Source organism: Silurus meridionalis, chromosome 18 (assembly GCF_014805685.1).
Source record: "Silurus meridionalis isolate SWU-2019-XX chromosome 18, ASM1480568v1, whole genome shotgun sequence".
In the NCBI taxonomy this organism is placed as follows: Eukaryota; Metazoa; Chordata; class Actinopteri; order Siluriformes; family Siluridae; genus Silurus; species Silurus meridionalis.
Window position 1 is genome coordinate 16,342,827 of NC_060901.1, and position 15,106 is coordinate 16,357,932.

The 15,106-nt window shown below is 37.7% G+C and overlaps 1 protein-coding gene across 3 annotated transcripts in view; it reads right to left on the bottom strand.

Annotated features, from left to right (window-relative positions):
- Positions 1-12,823, bottom strand: part of stk38l (serine/threonine kinase 38 like) — a 29,779-nt gene extending 16,956 nt beyond the window's left edge. The window contains exons 1-12 of one of the 3 annotated variants that reach the window (XM_046873551.1): positions 12,574-12,823; positions 10,846-11,193; positions 8,456-8,595; positions 7,640-7,691; positions 7,150-7,272; positions 5,758-5,841; positions 5,513-5,636; positions 5,186-5,340; positions 4,993-5,095; positions 4,091-4,152; positions 3,889-4,006; positions 949-1,072 (exon numbers count right to left, since the gene is read on the bottom strand). In XM_046873551.1, coding sequence (XP_046729507.1) covers positions 949-1,072; positions 3,889-4,006; positions 4,091-4,152; positions 4,993-5,095; positions 5,186-5,340; positions 5,513-5,636; positions 5,758-5,841; positions 7,150-7,272; positions 7,640-7,691; positions 8,456-8,583 — 1,073 coding nt within the window. In that variant the 5' untranslated portion in view covers positions 8,584-8,595; positions 10,846-11,193; positions 12,574-12,823. Of the gene's footprint in view, positions 1-948; positions 1,073-3,888; positions 4,007-4,090; positions 4,153-4,992; positions 5,096-5,185; positions 5,341-5,512; positions 5,637-5,757; positions 5,842-7,149; positions 7,273-7,639; positions 7,692-8,455; positions 8,596-10,839; positions 11,194-12,573 lie in introns of all 3 variants that reach the window. The other 2 variants (XM_046873552.1, XM_046873550.1) reach the window with 2 other exon arrangements.
- Positions 12,824-15,106: the final 2,283 nt, after the last annotated feature.

Consider the following 15,106-nt stretch of genomic DNA (forward strand, 5'->3'; position numbering starts at 1 on the left):
GTAGGGATGGTGTTCTTGGGATGGTACTCATCATTCTTCTTCACACGTTTAGTGGAATTATGACCCAAATGTTCTATTTTGGTCTCATCTGACCACATGACTTTCTCCCATGACTCCTCTGGATCATCCAAATGGTCATTGGCAAACTTAAGACGTGCCTGGACATGTGCTGGTTTAAGCAGGGGAACCTTCCGTGCCATGCATGATTTCAAACCAAAACGTCTTAGTGTATTACCAACAGTAAACCTTGGAAACGGTGGTCCCAGCTCTTTTCAGGTCATTGACCAGCTCCTCCCATGTAGTTCTGGGCTGATTTCTCACCTTCCTTAGGATCATTGAGACCCCACGAGGTGAGATCTTGCATGGAGCTACAGTCCGAGGAGACTGACAGTCATGTTTAGCTTTTTCCATTTTCTATGATTGCTCCAACAGTGGACCTTTTTTCACCAAGCTGCTTGGCAATTTCCCCGTAGCCCTTTCCAGCCTTGTGGAGGTGTACAATTTTGTTACTAGTGTCTTTGGACAGCTCTTTGGTCTTGGCCATGTTAGTAGTTGGATTCTTACTGATTGTATGGGGTGGACAGGTGTCTTTATGCAGCTAACGACCTCAAACAGGTGCATCTAATTTAGGATAATAAATGTAGTGGAGGTGGACATTTTAAAGGCAGACTAACAGGTCTTTAGGGTCAAAATTCTAGCTGATAGACAGGTGTTCAAATACTTATTTGCAGCTGTATCATACAAATAAATAGTTTAAAAATCATATATTGTGATTTCTGGATTAATTTTTGGTTATTTCTCTCACAGTGGACATGCACCTACGATGACAATTTCAGACCCCTCCATGATTTCTAAGTGGGAGAACTTGCGAAATAGCAGGGTGTTTAAATACTTATTTTCCTCACTGTATATATAAAAACACACAAATATGCCAATAATGCATCTAACCTGAGGACCAGGTCTTTAGCTTTCTCTGAAATGGGAACTTCAGGGGGGAAGATAAGAGTTTCTCGCCAGTTCATGACTTTCCTGTATGTCTCCTGTGGTGTCTCAGAACAGAAGGGTGGGTATCCTGGAATATAAGGACAGAGCAAAACACATTTTAATGTCAAAAGCACTAATTAGTATGACTGAGTGCATTTTAATGCAGTCAAACTGAAAGAGTTCCAATTAGCTTTCCACACCTCAATGTTCTGCACTATTATTATGGACTGGACTATAAAAATAGTATTTTTACATTATACTATTTTGATGGTTTGGTAGATGGTTTGTACAGAGGGGAAACTTATTATTTGATCCCTTGCTGATTTTGTTCATTTACCCTGTTACAAAGAAAATGAATAGAATATATCTAGAATATTTATAGTAGGTTTATTTTTAACAGAGAGACAGAATATAAAAATAAATCCATAAAAAAAACATTAAAGAAAGGATATCAATTAATTTGTATTTAATCGAGTGAAATAAGTATTTGATCCCCTACCAACCAATTCAATTAATTTTGATTTGTATTGTGTTTTTAACAATGAAAGCTGCTCAAAGCCGCTTTACACAGATAATAATCAATCAATCAATCAATCAATCAATCAATCTATCTTCATTTATATAGCACCTTACATCTACCAGGTAATACCCAGGTGCTGAATAAAGTGCAAGAGGCATTGTGCAAAAAGATAATGTGGTGATAAAGAATGAATGAGATGCTCTTCATGTGTAAGTTTGTCCCTGATGAGTGAGCCAGTGGCGACTGTGGCAAGGAAAAACTCCACAAGATGGCATAAGGAAGAAACCTTGCGAGGAACCAGATTCAAGAGGGAACCCATCCTCATCTGGGTGGCACAAATGTTCATTTATTACAGGTAAATGATGTTGGGTGTGCAGTGATGGTGAGCAGATGCAAACTGTAGTCCTGAGTCAGTGTAGCTGATTTGGACTGCTGACATTAACTACAGTCCAAATCCATCCTTAATGCGCCTGTTCCTACCAGCAAGAACAGACTCTCAAACAAACAGAACAAAAATTATTCCTGTTCCTTTAGGAGCGAACTCCTAATATCAACTCATTATATGTATAAGACACCAGTCACAGAATCAACCTCTTCCATTCAAACCTCTGGACACTAAAACAGGTACTACAGTAGTTATGGCTACTTTTTACTACTTTTTCAAAACTACTTTTTACTTAAGTACATGTCAGAGCCAAAACTTCTTTATTTTAATGAAAGAGAAAGATTTTTGCCAGTACTTAAATTTTTACCAGAGTCTTTTAAAACATGAGTATCTGTACTTCTACTTGAGTGAAGGATGTGTGTACTTTTACCCTCTTTGGTGCTATTTTTTTATGACACTAACTCAAGACCCAACTGTATTTACTATAAGTTTTCTTTCTATTTCACATCTCCTAGCTGCCACATTTGGACTCATGCCACTGGGACAGGTGATACCCAGGAACCAAGCACAGTCATGTTATACCAGAACATCAATTCAATTCAATTCAATTCAATTCATTTTTATTGTATTGCGCTTTTAACAATGAACATAGTCTCAAAGCAGCTTTACACAGATAATGTGGTGATTAAAAGTGAATATGTTCAGTCAACAGTCCGTTTCTATTTCGACAACTAAATACCTTTTCACTGACTCATACGGGGAGGCCCTAATGGATTCCAATATAAAAGCAAGAGACCACACTAGACATTATAGTCAGGTCTCCTCTGGATGTGTGGTGGCTCCTCACCATTCCTGAGAAGCCATGTCAATTGCTGTGTCCACTTGTTCCTCGATAGAATTCCCTGTGGACACAACCACTAACAGGGGGCCAGGCTATGTCAGAGCCAGTCCTAGTTTCAAACAATCTACCTAGCCCATGAAGGAGATGATGGCAAAGCAGGCGTGGACAGTGAAACATATACTCACTCTAACCTAATCTCTTCTGTGCTCTGTCAGGTGACTTATGAGAGCAAACATAGGTGCAAGCAAAAAGTAGAAGACAGCCTAAAGCATTGTTAATAGAATACTAATAGAGGTTTTCCCCTACCCTACCACTTTCACCTCCCCCCTCTCAAATCAAAGCCCAACCAGACTGGGAGCTCTGGACAAACAATACAGGTACTGCAGTCCCCACACTTACTTTTTCTGCATGGAGCCCTCCCTTCCAATGCCACACTGTGTGACTGCACCTAGGAACCCCTTGGGGATTTACCTTAATGCGGCTCACAGCTGTTTGCCACAGTCATTAAATCTCTGCACTTCTCACACTTTTGCTGTAGATCTGGAGCCCAGGAATAGAAGAAGGGAATACATTCTACATAGGACTCCTGTTTTTGGTGGATATTGTGCCGTTTAGGACTATAACTAATGGCACATATATTTTAGACAAAAAAAGTTACTGGAGATGTTCATTTAGAATGAGTTGAAGAAACTTCTCCTGACCACAGGGTGGTTAAATTTAGTAGTAAATTAAATCATCATCAATTGGAACTCTAAATATATAAAATTAATGAATGCTATTATTAACATAAGCTTTTACACAAATAGCAGAAATATTTTGACAGTTGCATGAATTTCATAGTGTAAGATTTTAGTGATGAACCACTGCCTCCACATTTCAATCAAAAATCAACAATACTGAAATTGAACAGATAAATAAATGAGCAAACAAGTAACAAATAAAGAACTCAGATACTGGCTTTTTTCTCGCTATGTCAATCAACTGTTTGCTGCTAGTGTGCAGTCATTACTTTTACTTAAATAAAGAAACTTTTATAATAATGTAACACACACATCACTCTACGCTAGGCCATTTAATCACATTGCACAAAGCAATATGTGTTTTTCATTATTTCTGCATCATTATTGTTCTGGGAAAATTATAACTATTAAAGCATACCTATTAACATCTCGTACATGATGACTCCCAAGGACCACCAGTCACACAGCTTATTATATCCAGTCTGCATAAAAACCTCAGGGGCGATGTAGTCAGGTGTGCCGACAGTGGAGTATGCCTGCGCATGTAACCAGAACTGAGTTTACTGCACTATATTCCCAACATTCATCAACATTGGTGTGGTGCACACACACATACTTACCAGCTGTCGTCTGTTTTTCTTCCATGTTTCAGCCTTTCTTTTCGAGTTCATATTCTGAAAAGCTAGTAATGCATGCACACACAGACACACACACAGACACAGACACTATAAAACAGTTTGGACACCTAACCATAAGATTTGTATTTGCTTTTTAAACATCCTTCTATATTTAGTGATATAATAACCCCTACTCTATGGAAGGATCTTCCACTAGATTTTCGAAGTGTGATTGTGGAGATTTGTGCTCATTTAGCCACAAGGGTGTTAGTAAATTCAGGTACTGATTTAGGTAAGATGATGAGGCCTGGGGTGCAGTCAGTGTTTTAATTTATCCCAAAGGTGTTCAACAGAGTTGAAGCATGCCCCTCCCCTCAAGATCTTCCAATCCAACCTTAATGAAGCTGGATTTGTGCATAGTGGTGGTGTCATGCTGGAACAAGTGTGTTTCTCCTAGTTAAAGTGAAGGAAAAATGTAATCCTACCACATCCAAAGACATTTATACAATTGTTTGCCTCCAATATTGTGGAAACAGTTGGCAGGAAAAAAGAGGTTTTCCAATACTGTAATCCATATAGTGATGCACAAACAGAGGTATATATAATGTATAATGTAAAGTATTTGTTATATTATTACAGTCTTTAAAGTCTGCCTTCTCTGTCTTTAGACCAGGATATTTTAAAGTGTAGGTACATGTGAATGTAGATGTAGCAGTGAGTGTAGCTCAAACCACCTCATACATACTAGATTTCCAAGCCAATATCGGTCTGCTTCCAAACAATCTTTGAGCCTTTTAATGCATTTGGCGAAAACAAAAAGCGTTCTCATGCAAATGAATTTAGAAAGGTTTTTTTGGCAAAGAAATTACATTTAATACAATTTAAATAAATGAGGTTATACTTACAGAAGTCACTTGGAGGGTTATGTGTAAGGTTCCTATAAAATTCAGTGCGATGAGCTTTCTTCAAGCCTGTGCATAGGCCAAAGTCTGACAGCTTGACATGGCCCTAAAATTCAGCAGAACATGAGCCTGTTGTGGATGATAAATACGATTCAGCAGCAGTAAATATAATTTTGTGTGTGTGTGTGTGTGTTACCCGTAGGTCAAGCAGTAGGTTGTCTGGTTTAATATCCCGGTGAATGAAGCCCAGTTGGTGAATGGAGTCAATGGCCAGGACTGTCTCTGCTATATAGAACTGAGTGACCTCCTCTGAAAGAGTGTCTTTCTTCATAAGCAGTGTCATCATGTCTCCTGAGCGCACAGACAAATAAATCAAAGATCCACTAAAACTAATTCATATAGAGGAAGAGAGTCTAAAAATTTTTTTGCCACAGAAATTTTGCAAAAAATGAATAACTAAACAAATCAGTAGAAACCTTAGTCATGCACTTTTGCTAAGCATAACATCATTTTCTGTTCTTACCTCCTGGCAGAAACTCCATTAAAAGGTAAAGGTTTCTTTTGTCCTGGAAACTATAGAACATTTTTACTACCCAAGCTCCATCTGCCTCCACAAGAATGTCCCTCTCAGCCCTGATATGAGCTACCTACACAAAAAGACACAGCACTAATTCTACATGCTAATGTAGCCAGGGCTAATTTTTGGATGAAATGCAACACTGATGATTTGTGAAGTCTTGAATTAATGATTTGTGCAAAAAGATACACCTGTTCCTTCTCCAGCATATCTGCTTTTCTCAGGATCTTCATGGCATAAATGTGACCTGTGTCAATCTTCTGCACCAGACGCACCTAAGGACAAATTAAAGGGATCAATATTAAGTGGCCTGATCAAGAAACAGAGGATATTTTGAGTTAAATAATGAATAAAAATAGTAAAAATTAAATCTATAACCTGTTATGTTGGTAATAAATTGAAAGTGATTAAAAATGCTCAGACATGATCAAATTCTGTTATGCTGTACATTTGTATGGTTACAGGACATTAATTCAAGCAGTTTCTGAGAATACAGCTGGTTTATTATTTTGACCCTCTCAAACTCTACATAAACCTGGAACAATGAAAGTGCTTGTTTTTTCTTCTTTTTTAGTCGTCTATACAATTTATTTAATTCACGCAGATCTTTAGCAGAAAAAAAAAGAAAGCCCAAGAAATTTCAATATTAATACTAATTACGACGCGACATCTATACACTTTCTCATTTCATGGAATAATCAAATAAGGTAATCATATGGCATCAGTACAGTGGAAGATGGTGGAGTATGTGCAAACATCAGTCCAGCTAGCTAAGGACCATTTGGCCGCATGGCCGAGGCCAGGTGAGCACTCCTTTTTTCCCTTCCTCTCCCCACCTTACTCCCATTCCCATAGGTACTTGGCAACCGGAATTTAGACCTGGAGAATAAGTGCTCATTTTGCTATCCAAGTTCTACATTTCTCACAAAGTGGCAATGACCCTTTGAGATTCAGAGCCATTGTGAATCAGAGAAATTTACGTTAGGTCCAAAGGTCGAGTTGATGCGCTCAACTATACCACCTCAATGACCTAAAATTAAGTAGAGGTGCAACCTGTGTCCCTGGCAACAATGGTTCCTGAGAAGGAGGAGCTAAATCTAAGCAAAAAAATAAAAAATACTGCCCCATTCCCCCCCAGTCCCTGTGGAGACCACAAGATTTCAGGTGTGTTTTTGCCTCTACCTGGTCACACAAACTTCACAGTGCACTGTACTGATACTCCTCCAGGTGTAGTGGTGCAGTCACCCATACCAACTACCCAAACACCAACAGAAAGTGGTTCAGGATATACTCGGGCAGTGCTTCACATGGGGGTAATCAATCCCATAGTACATTACATACAACATTACATATTACAAATAGTACATTAAAATCGTTACAAATTACAGCCTTATTTCATAGTCCCTTAATTTTCACAGGTATTTTTACATTATACAGGAATTAACACTCATTGCATTACTGACTTTTACACACCAATGTCAAGCAAGATTTCAGTCATCCTTGTCATGTTTACAAATTTTCAATCTTTAAATGACAGTACATTGCTTGAGGTCTGTAAATCAAGCCCATAAATACACACAAACCTCTCCAAAAGCTCCCCTTCCAATGACTTTCAGTGACTCAAAGTCAGCAAGCCCCAGGCGAGTTCGCTTTAACCTCAGGAACTCTGTTTCCTTACGAGCATGCTGGGAGCGCCTCATGATCTTCTACAGAACACACACACACACACACACACACACACACACACACACACACACACACACACACACACACACACACACACACACACTTTTATTTCCCAGGAAATTCATATTATTACATTAAACAAACACACTGAGTATTTAAACTGTACTGTTAAACAAAAAAACCCAAAAAATAAAAACAAATTCCACATACTGCATGTAAATATTTAGTCATTCAAATTCTTCTACCATCTACTGATGCAATATAAAGTGTTAAAATTATGCATAAGAGTGGAATTTGGTTTCCTAAATGATCAGGATCACAAACTGACCAAGTCTGGTTTACTGAACTGAGAAATGGAAAATAAAAAGAGATCTATGCTTAGTTCACCTCTTCATCAGGTAAGCCCTCCTCATCCATCGCTTTCTCCAGCTTCTTCTGCCTGAAAAAATAAAGATTCATACATTTGCTCTTGCAACTTTTCTAAGCAATTTTATGAAGTAGGCAAAGGTAGTGTGCTTATTTATTCCCAAGACTTTAAGGGCAGAAAATAATATTAGGAAACCCAGTCAGGAAACACTTAAATATAAAGAAAGAAAGCAGAAGAACATAAATGTTTAAATAAAGGCAGAAAAGGAAGCTATTATCAATATGACACTAACAGTTGAAAAAGAGCATAAATGAAAATGAATAAATCAAACAGAAATAGAAAAAATACATAATAATACAATTTACAATACAGATAAAATCTAAGTAACTTATAAAAGAATTAATAAGCAAAGAGAGCATAGTTACGTTTTTCAGTCAGTTGCTCCATATTGTTGAGGCATTGTAGGTTATAATACTAAATAATAAGCTCTACTCTTCTTCCACTAGACAATTCTAGTAGAATTTCAAGGAAATTGTAATGTTATGCTAAACAGTGTCATTCTACAGAATTGTGTGCAAATTGGTGGAAAAGGTTTATGTCTGGGTTTGATAGTCAAGTGTGGTCAAATGTGATTCTGCTCTGGGTACTAAATAGATGCCCTCACAAAACCTTCAAAACATTTAGGAGTTCCCTAAAATCAAAAGAATCAAACCCTAGAATCAAATTAAAGTCTTAAAAAATCTCTAGACTAAACCACTAAAGGTAAATTTATCCACTTTATCGCCACCAAATCCAAAAGACCGAATCTTTAAATGTAAACAGTTGTAATAAACTACCTCATCTCCCTCTCCTCGTGCTGTGTGAGGAGAGTGCTGTAGAAGTTCTCCAGCGTCAGTTTGGCCACAGTCACTCTCTCTCTCGTGTGGTTACTCATAGGGAGTGGTGCTGCCATGCCTCCTGTCATGGCCAAATTATTCTACAGAGTCAGAAGACAGCAATTACATTTTTCAGTTCAGTACATTGGTTACAATCAAGCACCAAACATCTGAGCTGTGGTCTTGTTCATATCTATACATACACTGGCGATCAAAATTAGAGAACAATTTATAAACAATTGAACAATTCTGAAATAATGTCATCTTCACTGCTCAACAGTTGAAGGAGTTTTTGTCCTGTCTATACCATGCTACCAGAACACATTTTCCACAAATTAACTAAGGCATTTAAAAAAAAACATTATTTTGCAGAAAACACACTGATCAAAATTAGAGAACACTTTTTAATTTAACTGGCAGCCTAACTTCCAGTTTTACTGACTCTGCAACATGGTGGGCCGTTCTAAAGTGACTGAAAGCCTCCAGCAGCAGCTTGTCCAGATGAAGGCTAAAGGGATGACCCTATCAGCCATAGCAAGACAAGTTGGTCGTTTCAAATCTGTGATTTCTAGAATATTGGATCTTTACAATATTACAAACTCATTCAAGTCGACCAAGAAGGCTGGTCGTCCACGGAAGACAAATACAAGAGAGGACAGGATACTGTGGAGGATCTCAATGGGCAATCGTTTCCACACTGCAGCTGGAATTGCTCACCAGTTCAGAGCTGAACAGGGTAAGGATCTGTCTCGTCATACAGTGTCTCGACATTTAAGAGCATTTGGACTGAAAGCCAACTCTGCAGTGACCAAACCTCTCATTAGCAGAAAGAATCAAAAGGCTAGACTAAGCATGTTGTGTGAACAGAGGAGAACTGGTCCAAAGTTCACTTCAGTGATGAAAACAAGTTTAATTTATTTGGGTCCGATGGGAAACATTATGTTCGGCGACAAACTGGAGAAAGACTGAACCCAAAGTGTGTAAAGAAGTCAGTGAAAAGTGGAGGAGGAAGTGTCATGGTTTGGGGCATGTTTTCTGCAGCAGGAGCTGGGTCTCTTATACAGCTACATGGCAGAGTGAATGCAAATGTTTAACAGAAATTTCTTCAACAACATATGGTTGCTTCCCTGTGTTCATCACCCAATCAGCCCGCAGTGTTCATGCAGGACAACGCTCCATGTCACAGAGCAAAACGGGTAAAGCAGTTCCTTGAAACTGAAAACATTAAAATAATGACATGGCCTGCCCTGAGTCCTGATCTCAACCCAATAGAGAACCTCTGGAAAATTCTTGGTGACAAAGTTATGGCCAAGAAACCCACTACAGTCACCAAACTGTGGAAGAGACTGGAAGAAGAGTGGACCAAAATCACACCAGAGCAGTGTGAGAGACGAGTGCTGTCCTGTGGCCGCAGATGTGCTGAAGTCATTCAGAGCAGAGGCCTGTGCACTTCCTACAAATTGCTGACTTTTGTAACCTTCAGAAAATTTTGTTGTGATCTTTTTCCATGCTACAGTCATTGTTGTTCTCTAATTTTGATCAGTGTGTTTTTTTTTGTTTTTTTTTTGCAAAATAATGTTGTTTTTTTAAATGCCATAGTTATTTTGTGGAAAAGGTGTTCTGGTAGCATGGTATAGACAGGACAAAAACTCCTTCAACTGTTGAGCAGTGAAGATGACTGATTGCCACTGTACATAAAAAATCCCTCCAAAAAAAAAAAAAAAAGAACAATCCACAATTTTCACTGAAATAACTAGAAACAGACACGAGTAACCCATCGCTGTTTATTTCGTTTTGAATATAATTCAGACTTTGCTTTCGATTTTCGATTGAAGAGAATATTTAAAATAATAGAACAAATAAAAATTGATTGGGCAAAAATGATGGAACCCATAAACTATTTTTTTAAACAACATTTAAAAGGCAATCATTGCAAGCAGTGTAGCTCTCAATAAGACATTTTACATTCGCTATGGATAGATTGGCCCACTTTTCATGACCAAACTGATTCAGGTATAAAAAAAACATCTTTGTCAGACTGCATGCTTCATAAAAGTCCGGTGTTTTGACTTAGTCATTCTTGAGTGCTTTTAATTGTAGAGTTTGAGTCATTATCCTGTTTGGAAAGCCCATGATCTGCACCTGAGACCGAGCTTTCTGACACTGGGCAGTAAGACATTTCAGCTCTGCAAAGGGAGCTCCAGTTTTGCCTCAACTGTCCAATAGATGTTCTCCCAGAAGCATATTGTCTTGTCAGTATGCATTATAGCAAACTTCAGTTTGGCTTTTTTTTATATATTTTTCTTTGAAAAATTGACAAATGGTACAATAAAATATGGATGTACCTTTACCTTGGAATTCAGCTGGCATCTCTTTGGAGGTTTTCCTTGTCTCTTTTTCTACCATTTGCATGAACTTTCTGCTCAATCTGGGGTTACATTTGCTTTTGTGACCGCATCCAGTGAGGTTACAGTCCCACTGACCTAAAACACTCTACTTTTATTTGTAGCTGTGCTCACAGGAACATCAAGCTGCCAGAAGATCATCTTCCAACCTTTATCTTTAACATGCTTGTCCATTATTTTCTTTCTAACCTCCTCAGATAACTCTCTCCTTTCCATCCAGTGTACATCCAGTACACAATAATATCAAACAGCAGAGCAGCTTCTTTTCTCCATAAGCTGAATGACTGATTACATCTGTGATAAAGAAAACAATAAGTTTGAAACGTCACTATAATCCAATTATTTGCATTTATTTTCTAGTTATACAAACAAATTTGTCTCTTTCATTTGTTATATTATTTTATATATTCTGCTAAATCAAAATTCAGACGTAAAGTCTGATTTTTATTAAACATAAAACACACAATTATAGCGTCAATTAATTTTGTCCGATTTCAAAGAAAACTATAGGTTCTTTATTTTTCCATGGAGAGGTACCAACATCTGCTTCACATCTGCTCATTCATACAGTTATCAAACAGCATTGTTAAAAGCAGCTCAATGAAAATGTAATGAATAATGCAACATCACATCATGCACACTGTTTAGCATTTACATTTCTGGAAACATTCTCTTCCTTCAAATGACAGAGGAGTACTGACTGAATTCCAAACCTTACTGAAATGTTCTTTATGAGCTGCAGCACTTCATACAATGAAAAAATACTAAATTAATAAACAGATGCTTTATATTGAGTCTCAGTCCTTTCAAGGTTTCAACCGTACGTCATCTCAAGGCAAGAATTTATTCATTCAAAACCTATAGTCAATCAGGGACGAGGTCAGACAGGGGCTCAGCCATGACACAGCGCCCCTGGAGCACAGAGGGTTATTTGTTGAACCTTCGACCTTCTGATCATTAAACCAGAGCATTAACCACTGAGCTACCTGAAGAGTTTTAGAGAAGAATGATCATTCTTTTCATTTAGAAAGAACAATGAATAGGATCCACCACCATTATTGGAAAGAACCTGCTCCCCTAACTGGAGCAGCCACAACAAAAAGAAGAAGTTGGAGTTTGTTACTATTGACTACTGGACATGACACATGACAATCATTATAAAATTTTCCACAATTGAACACCAAACACAACAGAACTGAAGACATCATCAGGAAATAAGCACGTAGGCATGAAGCAGAAGCAGACTGGACATGTCAATCAACTGACCTTCACTCCACTGAGCAGCATTCACTGTTCCAATACTTTTGGCGGGCCTGTGCATATAATATTTATATGCAAAACTTAATCACGGGAAATCTATTCTGCATTTCAGAGGACAGTAAATAATTCCTCAGTCAGCACTGACGCAGTGACACTGAAGATCCTGATGGCCAACAGTTCAGTTATTGAAGTGGGAAAAAACGAAATCCAGAATCTTCCATTTAAACACTGCACACTGTTCTTAACATAATCAACATTCATTGTGTATTTCTAACACAACGTTATAAAAACTTACAAATAACACCTCACACACACACACACACACACACACACACCAGGTAGCGTCGTTCAGTAAACATGCACAAAGACTGTGTGTGTGTGTGTGTGTGTGTGTGTGTGTGTTAAAGATCCTACCTCACTATCCTCCTGTAGATTAGACAGTTTGCTGGCAGCTATGATATGATAAACAATAATAATAATCACAGCCGATTCCGAGGCTGACCGTGTGACAGAAATTTAAATCCACACAAAACGCTGGAAAGGTGTTGAATTTTTGGATTAAAACTCTGTGACACAGCAAACTGTAAGATTTATTTCCAAAAAACATAGAAATGTCCTCAAGTGCACAATGATCCGCGAATCCTGCGACTACTTCTTCTTCTGCTTCTTTATGCCGTTCGTTTCAAGAAGCCTCCGCACTGCCACCTGCTGGAACACTAGAACATTTCTCAGAATGTGGGTAATGGACTGAGGTTATTTTGAACGAAAATAGGGCAGAAAACGCGGATCAGGGAACAACCATGATGCCCGATTTGTACCAGGGCGCGTAGCAAGTTTCAGGTCATAAACCTGAGTTAAAGTCAGTTAAAGTATAGACACCTTACTGAAGTTAAACGTCACCAATGAGCCTACGTTCAATATCAGTCAAATCTGTCAAAGAGTATCTGATTTGAGTATCTGATTTGAGTACTTGAGTATTTGACTGATATTAAACGTAGGCTTAAAGATGCACTATTCCCCAACACCAAGACACGTTTGTGAAAAGACAAAAACAGTTGATTTGTGATGTTTTATTTCCTAAAATATAAATCAAACTGTACACCTCAACCAAAAAACACCTCAACTATAATAATCTCACAGCTGTATTTAATTGATTTAATAAAAACATTCACCTAAAACACGATATGAGATGGTGATTCAGTAAAAAAAAACCTTTGGTATATTTGTGTTAACTTTGTTTTCACATGTTGGGCAAAACATGAGTATCACAACATGCCCACACTACAACCTGAGCTGTTCCATTGATGGAGCATGTGCAGGTGAGCATCGAGTGACCAGGCCATGATTTGTGACCAACTAATGAGCAGATATGAAACAAGAGATATTTCTTTCTTTGTGCATGTCACCCAAAGGTGATTGCAGAATCACTCATTCATGCATGGATATAAAAAATATTGTTTAGAAAATCTGGGTTGTACTCAGTGGAGGACAGTAACAAAGTAAATGTAATTCGTTACTGTACTTAAGTAGCTTTTTCACGTATTTTTACTTTACTGAAGTATTTCCATTTCAGCACACTTTTATTTTAACTTCACTACATTTCAAAGTCAAATATCTTACTTTTTACCTAACTACATTTTGCGACATCAGTCGTTCCTTTTTATTTATAAGTGAATAAAAACGTAACTTGTCAAACATGCAGCAATCCACCAATCAGGGTCAAGCACATGCTCTGTTTTACACTTGTATGGATTGCCGCTTGTTGGTATGTACTTATCACCAGCATACAGTTCAGCGTCAGTTCAACAGCGAGCAGAACATATTGAGAGGAACAAATGATAGAAGAAACTTCTGACTTCTGGCACAACACCCGTGACCTTATTTCAACAATTTTTTATAAGTAGTTAAATTGAAGGTTTTGGGCTCATGATAATTTTAATAGATATAAATCAGTGTTTAATTAATATAATTGTTTTAATAGATTGATGTGCTAATAACATTCGAGTCTTTTCACATAAACTGAGTTGATTAAGCAAAGAGTCTTTTGTCACAAAAATGATAATAGGAACATTATAGCCATAATAAATCATAGTACTTTGGCTACTTAAGTCCAATTGATGGCAAAAACTTTTGTATTTTTTACTCAAGTAAAAGTTTAAATGGAGCACTTTTACTTTTACTGGAGTCATATTTCATAGAGTGTATAACTCAAGTCATTAACTCAAGTACATGGTTTGTGTATTTCATCCACCACTGGTGTACTGCACAACAAACCCAAAGCCATTTAGGATGCTTTCAGAAAATACTGTGATGTAAACCATAGTGGCCTTAGCATTCCTGACAAACCTGACAAAGTCACACTTGGGCTAAGAGGTTTGAATGCTGAAAATATTGCACCAATGTTAATAAAACACTTTTCCTACTACTTTACTAATCAATTAATTAGCTTTATGTCATGTGCAAATCTCTGGACCTCTACCACCTTATATTCTGTAGATAAGTGTAGGTAGGTAAAAATAAGTTTACACTTTGTCCCAACTCTTTTGATGGAAAGTATAATTTCTCTTTATGCTGGATGACCATTTATGTGGTATTTCTCTTAGCAAACACCTTAACTTGAAGATGTGCCTCTTCAAGTCATTTCATATCCACCACTAACTTGTCTGGTTTGTTAAATGTTCTCTATTGTTCTTGTCCTAGAGCAGGATTGGGAGGTATGGCTGGATACTGAAAGGAAGATAGTGTGCTATGTAACCTGTGGATGAATGTGAGTCATATTCTATGCATGCACCACCTCTGCTAGGTGTACTGGCCATTTGTGTTTTGTTTCCAGAGGAAGTGCATGCAAAAAGGTTGTGAAGGTTCCTGTTTTCTTCACAATGTATATCATTAGAACACAGAAAGGACATCACTTTTGAAAGTCCTGTACTGATCAGAGTGTAAGTGC